The 7,750-nt window shown below is 60.0% G+C and overlaps 1 protein-coding gene across 1 annotated transcript; it reads right to left on the minus strand.

The window, feature by feature from the left end:
• Positions 1-5,466: 5,466 nt before the first annotated feature.
• On the minus strand, positions 5,467-7,747 carry INHBE (inhibin beta E; the record flags this gene model as incomplete). The annotated part of the gene is made up of 2 exons (XM_014958892.1): positions 5,467-6,331; positions 7,639-7,747. Coding segments are annotated over 2 exons (873 nt in total), but the record flags the coding sequence as incomplete, so codon positions are not given.
• Between the last annotated feature and the right edge of the window lie 3 nt (positions 7,748-7,750).

Genomic DNA, 7,750 nt, shown 5'->3' on the forward strand with positions numbered 1-7,750 from the left:
GTTGAAGGGCCGTTTAGATGCAGTGCTGAGGGACATGGTGTAGGGGAGGACTTTGTAGAGTAGGGGAGATGGTTGGACTCGATGATCCCAAGGGTCTCTTCCAACCTGGACCATTCTATGATTCTATGATTTCTCCTCATCCTTGCTCCCTGACTGCTGGGAAAGTGAGTCCCAAGCTACGACCCCCCCTGCCTGGCCAGCCTTGGTGCTGGTGGCCTCCTGGAGCCTTGGACCCCCGGCAGAAGGACCACCAGGGCTGGAGTGAAGCTGGGAAAGGAGCAGGACCCAGCAAAGGGCTGTTCCTGGGGCTCCTGCTCGAGAAGAGCCTGCTCGAAGCCACCACGCGCCCCACTTTTTGCATGCTCAGCTCCCCAGGTGACCCCAGACGTGCTTATTTTTGGGGGGGAACATGCATTTTCACCCTGTCCCAGTGCTCAGTGGCTCCCAGCTCCATCCTGGCTCTCTGAGACGATGCTGCCCACGCTGAGTGTGAGCCCCAAAGGTGCTGGGAGCCGTGCCCCACACCCAGCCTTCCCCCAGATGGGAAGGGAGCAGCTCCCCAGGTGACCCCAGATGTGCTTTTTTGGGGGGGGAGGGACATGCAGTTTCACCCTGTCCCAGTGCTCCCAAATGGTCTCTTCCCCAAATAGGGAAGGGAGCAGCTCCTCAGGTGACCCCAGATGTGCTTTTTTTGGGGGGGAAACATGCATTTTCACCCTGTCCCAGTGCTCAGTGGCTCCCAGCTCCATCCTGGCTCTCTGGGATGATGCTGCCCGAGCTGAGCGTGACCCCAAAGGTGCTGGGAGCCGTGCCCCACACCCAGCCTTCCCCCAAATGGGGAAGGGAGGTGCTCCCCAGGTGACCCCAGACATGCTTTTTTTGGGGGGGGAGGGACATGCAGTTTCACCCTGTCCCAGTGCTCCCAAATGGTCCCAAATGGGGAAGGGAGCAGCTCCCAGGTGACCCCAGACATGCTTTTTTTTTGGGGAAACATGCATTTTCACCCTGTCCCAGTGCTCAGCGGCTCCCAGCTCCATCCTGGCTCTCTGGGATGATGCTGCCCGAGCTGAGCGTGAGCCCCAAAGGTGCTGGGAGCCGTGCCCCACACCCAGCCTGACCTCAGAGCCTCTTAGCAGGATTACCCCCGCTGTGGGCACCCTGCCTTCCTTGGCATTAGCCCGTCCTCCCTGTGCCCCCGTGTATCGTCACGCACCACGGGTACCCAGCACACCACAGGAGCATCTTTAGGGCATGGCCCACGCCACAGCTCAAGGAAACACCCTCTGCACCGACTGCCCGCAACCCACGGGTGTCACAGAGACACCTCAGCTCCCAGCCACAGCCTGAAAAAGGCTGCTCCCTGCCTCAGTTTCCCCACTAGCCCCCCCCCCCAACACAGCAAAGGGTGAGGAGGGGGCAGAGTGGCTGGAGCTGCCGGGCAGAAAAGGACCTGGGGGGGTTGGTGGCCTGTGGGCTGAAGATGAGCCAGCAGTGTGCCCAGGTGGCCAAAAAAGCCACCAGCATCCTGGCCTGTGTCAGGAACAGCGTGGGGAGTAGGGCCCGAGAGGTGATTGTCCCCCTGTACTGGGCACTGGTGAGGCCTCACCTCGAGTGCTGCGTCCAGTTTTGGGCCCCCTACCATAAAAAAGACATCGAGGTGCTGGAGCGGGTCCAGAGAAGGGCGACAAAGGTGGTGAGGGGTCTGGAGAATAAGTCTGATGAGGAGAGGCTGAGGGAGCTGGGGGTGTTCAGCCTGGAGAAGAGGAGGCTGAGGGGAGACCTTATTGCTCTCTCCAACTCTACAACACAAGGAGGGTGTAGAGAGGTGGGGGTTGGTCTCTTTTCTCAAGTCACAGGCGACAGGACGAGAGGAAATGGCCTCAAGTTGCACCAGGGGAGGTTCAGGCTGGATATTAGGAACAATTTTTTCCCTGAAAGGGTTCTCAGCCCTTGGAATGGGCTGCCCAGGGAGGGGGTTGAGGCCCCATCCCTGGAGGTGTTCAAAAGCCGGGTTGATGTGGTGCTGGGAGGTCTGGTTTAGTGATGATGCTCCTTGTTTGTTGTGGGGGTGTCTATTTTTGTCAAAGTTAGGTTGACGGTTGGACAAGATGATCTTTGAGGTCCCTTCCAACCTAGAAGATTCTGTGATTCTGTCTCTGCTCCCCAGGGGATGCAGGGGAGGTGGCGATGCCCTACACAGTTCCCCCCCCTCCCATTCCCCTGGCACCAGGAGAGGAGGAGGGGGAGCCGTGTCCCAGGGTCCCCCCAGGGAGCTGCAGCCCATCGAGCCCCACGGCATCATCAGCCCCACGGCATCATCAGCCCCACAGCAGGGCCAAGGTGGCGGGTGTGGGGTGAGAGGGGCTGCCTTCGTGCCTGTTTCGTAAGAGGCATAAGCAGCTCAGCAGATTTACTCCTGAGCTGAGTGTGACCCCAACTAAGCTGCCGGGAAAGGTGTCCCCCCCCCCGGGCACTGTGTGGGGCCGGCCCCATCGCCCACAGCCCCCTCCCCAGGGCTGGGGACTTGCCCCAAGACCACCCGCATCTTCCCAAGGTGGCCAGACTGGTCCAGGTCCCTTTTGCCACTCGCTTTGAGCCCCCCAAGTGGAAACCACACTCAGGCAGCTCCTCGCCTCACGGCCAGATCCCCAACCATGTCCCCCACCCCACGGTTAATCTTGGCCTCCTGTTTTGGAAAATTAAAGCGGCTCAAAGGAGGAGGAGATGATCACCCAGCTTAAAGACTTAATGGTACCACCACAGCCAGCTCAGCATCTCGGCTCTGGGCCGGTGGGTCAGCGTGTCAGTGTGTCAGTGAGTCAGCACATCACACACACACACACACACACGCGTGTGGACAACCTCCCCTCTGCCACGGAAGGACGTGTTGGGGGGGGGGGAAGATGCTGTGCTGCTGGCAAAGGAAAACACGCTTTTTGGGGCATCTTTGGGGGATGCCTCCCTGCCAAGTCCCTCAGTGCTGCTGATACAGGGAGGGAGAGGGAAGATTGTAAAGACACCGTGGACATCTCCGTGCATTTACCTGAAATCCAGGCGTGCAACTCTCAGCACGTGCACGGCAGCAACACGCTCCTGGGGGCACGGACACCGACACGGTGCCCCGTTGTGTCAGCCACACACGTGCTGCAGCCCTGGCAGTGCCCAGAAGGCAAGTGCAAGTCGTCTTTTCACAGAATCACCCAATTGTAGGGGTTGAAGGGACCTCTGGAGATCATTTAGTCCAACCCCCTGCCAGAGCAGGGTCACCCACAGCAGGTTGGATGCGTCCAGGTGGGTTTGGAGTATCTCCAGAGCAGGAGACCCCACACCCTCTCTGGGCAGCCTCTTCCAGGGCTCTGCCACCCTCACCCCAAAGAAGTTCTTCCTCAGATTGGAGTGGAACTGCCCATGTTTGTGCCCATTGCCCCTTGTCCCATCACCAGGCACCACTGGGAAGAGCCCAACCCCATCCTCTTGACACCTGCCCTTTAGATATCGATGAGCATTGATGAGGTCCCCTCTCAGTCTTCTCTAGGCTGAACCCAGAGCCCCAGGTCTCTCAGCCTTTCCCTATTTTTGGAAAGCCTGGGCAATGGCTGTGCCAGCCCCGCAGCCCCAGGGGGATGCCTGCCATGGCTGGCTGATGAAAGCTGCCCTTTGTCCACTTGCAGGGTGCAGCACAGGGCCAAGCTTGGAAAGCAAGTGGGTTTGTCCCCAGATAAAACAGCCCCAAACTGAGCTTTGAGCAGGTGCTTGCGCAACAAGGACCCAGGCCAGCCATGTGGGATCCCAGAGGGATGAGCGGGGGCCGTTGCCTCCCACCCCAAAATTATGCAGGAGACTCCCCATCATCCACCAGCTCTATGACTGGCTACCATGGGTTTGAGACTGGGATCACGGGGTGGTGTGTGAGAGAAGATTGGGGAGGTCAGTGATACCTGATGAGGATACAATCTCTGGTCTTTGCAATGGGGGCCCAGGATTTGGGGGTGAGCTGCAGCTTGTTCTTCGAGGTCATCCCCCTGGGGCCAAAGTCTCCAGAGTTGGGGCATTTTGAGCTCCATTTGGGATTGATCCATCTTCAGGTTGGGCTATGCCCCTCAGTGGTACCTGCCCTGCTGGGAAACAGCTTCTTTGATGCTCATGTTACAAGACCACCCTTCTCCAGCCCCCAGTAAGTTGGTACCAGTTCCCAGCCCCTGCCCTATCCCTGGGACCCCCCATCCACAAGGAAGAGCTTGCTCACACAGGGTAACACCTGTGGGTAACACCCCATGGCAACCAGGGAGCCCCAAAAGCACCAAGAGCTCCCCTCACCTCCCAGGACAGCAGGTCCCAGGTCCTCCCAGGACCTACTGGTCTTCTCTAGCCCCAGAACCCACCCAGCATCCTCCCAGTCAGAGTGAGGGGCCTGAGCAAGGAGCGGGACCTTCCAGCCAAGCAGGACCATTTCCCCCCATCCCATTCATGCAAGTTGGTGCCTGGAGAAAGCAGTCAGAGCCTGGATAAATTTCCACCCGTTTATTGGGGAAGCTGCACCGAGGTATTCCAATAAATTAAAAGCATAGGCCACGTGGGTGCGTCGCGTACATGAGCATCAGGAAGGCAAAGGCAGAGTGGGATCTGCAGAACAGAGGTGGGTAGACAGGATGGAGCCACCAGGGAGTCCCGACAGCTACAGAAACCTCTAGTGTAAAAGTAGGAATAGCTGCAAAACTAGAGGTTAAAAAAGAAAAAAAAAAAAAAAAAAGAATCTGTACCTTTAGTACTGTCTTAAAGGCAAAGTTTGAGTCAGACCTCCTTGTAAGGAGGCACTGGGCTGGAAGAGACCTGGCTGGTGGGTGGGCAAAAGGGAAAAAAAGCACAAAACTCAGGGAAATTAAAGGGGAAAACACACAGGACCTGGCCAGGAAGCAAGACCATCCCTCACAGCTCCATGCCCTCCTGGGAGCAGAAGACCGTGTCTAGTCATTGCGGTTTTGGGGTTCTTGACAAAAAGTCATACCCTTCATCCTCATCTTCCAGGTCTCTTTGTGCCTCATTCCACCTGTTCTCAAAAATAGGCCCAAATTTGACGCAGGAAGATTTGTAGCAGCAGGGGAGAAGTGGGACTATCTCTTGTCCTCCACTTGGAGGAAACGGACCTGGTCCCCCATCCCACTCGGCTCTCAAGGGTCCCAAACTGCCCCCAGACGCTCTGACTGTGAAGAAAGCAGGGCCCCCTCACCCCACACAAAGAGGGGAACCCAAGGGGAACCAGAAATGTGGGATCAGCTTGGGAGCAGAGGGATGCTGCCAGTCAGGGCAGGGACACACACCCAGAGTCACCACCCGCACACAGCTCAGTCTGACGTGGCCTTGGCTCCGTCCTGTGTGTCCCCAGAGACCCCTGCCCCTCTGGAAACATCCCCTGCTCCCTCAGATGAGGGAACACTCCCTCCCTCCCTCCCCACTTTTCCAAAGGGGTCCGTCGCACCACAGTCTGACTCCAGCTCAAGGGAGCCCTCCCTCCAAATCCCCCACCAGAGACACAGTCCTGGAGAAGGGGGGGGTGGCTCCCCCAACCCCTAGCTACAGCCACAGGCGTCGACAATCATGTCGGGGATGTCAGTCTTGACAATATTGCTATTGCGATCGAAGTAGAGGACGGAGAGCGGCCGGCGCCGCGTGGGCACGCAGCAGGAGTGCCCCGAGGCCTGGATGTTGTTGGCTTTGACCAGGTTGAAGACGGCGGTGTGGAAAGAAGAGGCCATGCCGGGGCTGCCGGCCACGTGGAGAGGGCACTGGCCCACACAGTAGTTTATCTGGTAGCCCTCGGGCTTAATGATCCAGTCGTTCCAACCGATGTCGCGGAAATCCACGTAGTAGTCCTTGCGGCAGCAGAGGTTGGAGTTCTGGCTGCAGCGGAGGCTGCGCTTGGCCACGCGGTGCCCCGGCTCCCTCACCCTCGCCTTGGCCACCAAAAAGGGCTGTTGGGCTCGGCTGGCGTTGACCAGAGCCATGATATCACCCCCCTTCCCCCAGCTTTCCAGTTCCAGCCGCAGGGTCCTGCCTTCTCCCCCCAAAAAACCCCGCAGGGCGGGCAGGAGGGGGAAGGCTCGCCACCCGCTGCCCTTGGCACCCAGGCGCCTCTCGCTCAGCAACGTGCGGTTGCCCCCCCCCACCAAACCCCCCTCCCCACCCACCAGGAAGATTCGTAGCCGGAGACCGGCCGCCGGGTCTCGAGGGACTCGAAGGTAGAGCCAAAGCTGAGCCTGAAGGATGTGAACGTCCTGGTCTCGCGGGCGGCTGAACTGGAAGCGCAGCCCCAAGGCAGAGGGGGACGTGGGCTCTGGGGGGAGAAAGGGATTTCACTCAATTTCACTGAATTTTTAGAGTTGGAAGGGACCACAGAGATCATCTAGTCCAACTCCCCTGCTGAAGCAGGATTGCCCAGAGCTTGTCAGAGCACGTTACTCAGGATCATCTTGAAAATCTCCAAGGAAGGGGACTCCACACCCTCCCTGGGCAGCCTCTGCCACCCTCACCGTGAAGAAGTTTCTCCTCAGATTTGAGTGGAACCTCTTCTGGTCCAACTTGTGCCCGTTGCCCCTCGGATGCCCCAGGACGCCGGGGGAGGCGAGGCTGCACCCCCATCCTGCACGTCAAGGCCAACCTCTTTCAGCTTCTTCTCAGGAAAGACCCCCCAAACTTTTGTCTTTCTACAAGGACCCTCGGTCAATCCCCTTCCCTTCCTTGGGAATGCTGCCCGGAGGAGAAGGTGGTGTTGGGAGGAGGGACTATCCCACCCTGCCTGGCAGAAGGGGCACAAAAGGGGCACAAAAGGGGCACAAAAGGGGCACAAAAGGGGCACCTGCTCTCACCTGGCCCTTCTTCGCTGCACAGGGCAAAACCAGAGAGTGTTCCCCCCTCCAAACTAGACCTTGCAGCTCCCAAATCCAAAAATTGGGAGTCCCAGGCACCCTGAGCTGCCCCCATCCCTCGGGAAGGGGCCGGGCATCGCAGCACTTCAGGTGGGGGGGGGAGGGGGGGCAAAAGAAGGGCCATCTCTCCTTGTCCCGGGCTGAGCCCTCCCGCATCAGCGGCACCGGGAGGTCACCGGTGACTAATGACTTAATCACAGCCTGGCACTCCCGGCATCCTCACCCCACTGCGGGGGGGCAGACGGCCAGGACCCCGACCCCAACCATCCTGCAGCACCCCCAAGGTTCAAGGGGGGGCTGCACAGCCTCGCAGGTCCTCAGCAACGAGCCCCCGGGGGGCTCTGGCACCGGGGGCAACCCGGCTCAACCGAGCCACGTCGGGGGGCGCGGGGGAGCCCACGGGAGTCGAGGTCACCGGGAACTAATGACTTAATCACAGCCTGGCACTCCCGGCATCCTCACCCCACTGCGGGGGGGGGAGACGGCCGGGACCCCGACCCCAAGCACCCCAAGGTTCAAGGGGGGGCTGCACAGCCTCGAGGGTCCTCAGCAACGAGCCCCCGGGGGGCTCTGGCACCGGGGGCAGCCCGGCTCAACCGAGCCACGTCGGGGGGCGATGGGGGACCCCACGGGAGTCGCGGGGGAGCCCACGGGAGTCGCGCCCTGCCGCCCACGGGGTGTGGGGTGTGTGTGTGGGGGGGAAACGGGCACCCACCTGGCTCGGCGAAGCTGATGATCTCGTAGCCCCTCTCGTCGCCGCCGTCGCCGCCGCCACCGTCGCCGTCGGGGCCCCGGCGGGAGCCGCCCGTCTGCAGGCGCCGCGGGGC

This window comes from Calidris pugnax, unplaced genomic scaffold (genome assembly GCF_001431845.1).
Source record: "Calidris pugnax isolate Ruff unplaced genomic scaffold, ASM143184v1 scaffold384, whole genome shotgun sequence".
NCBI classification, from domain to species: domain Eukaryota; kingdom Metazoa; phylum Chordata; class Aves; order Charadriiformes; family Scolopacidae; genus Calidris; species Calidris pugnax.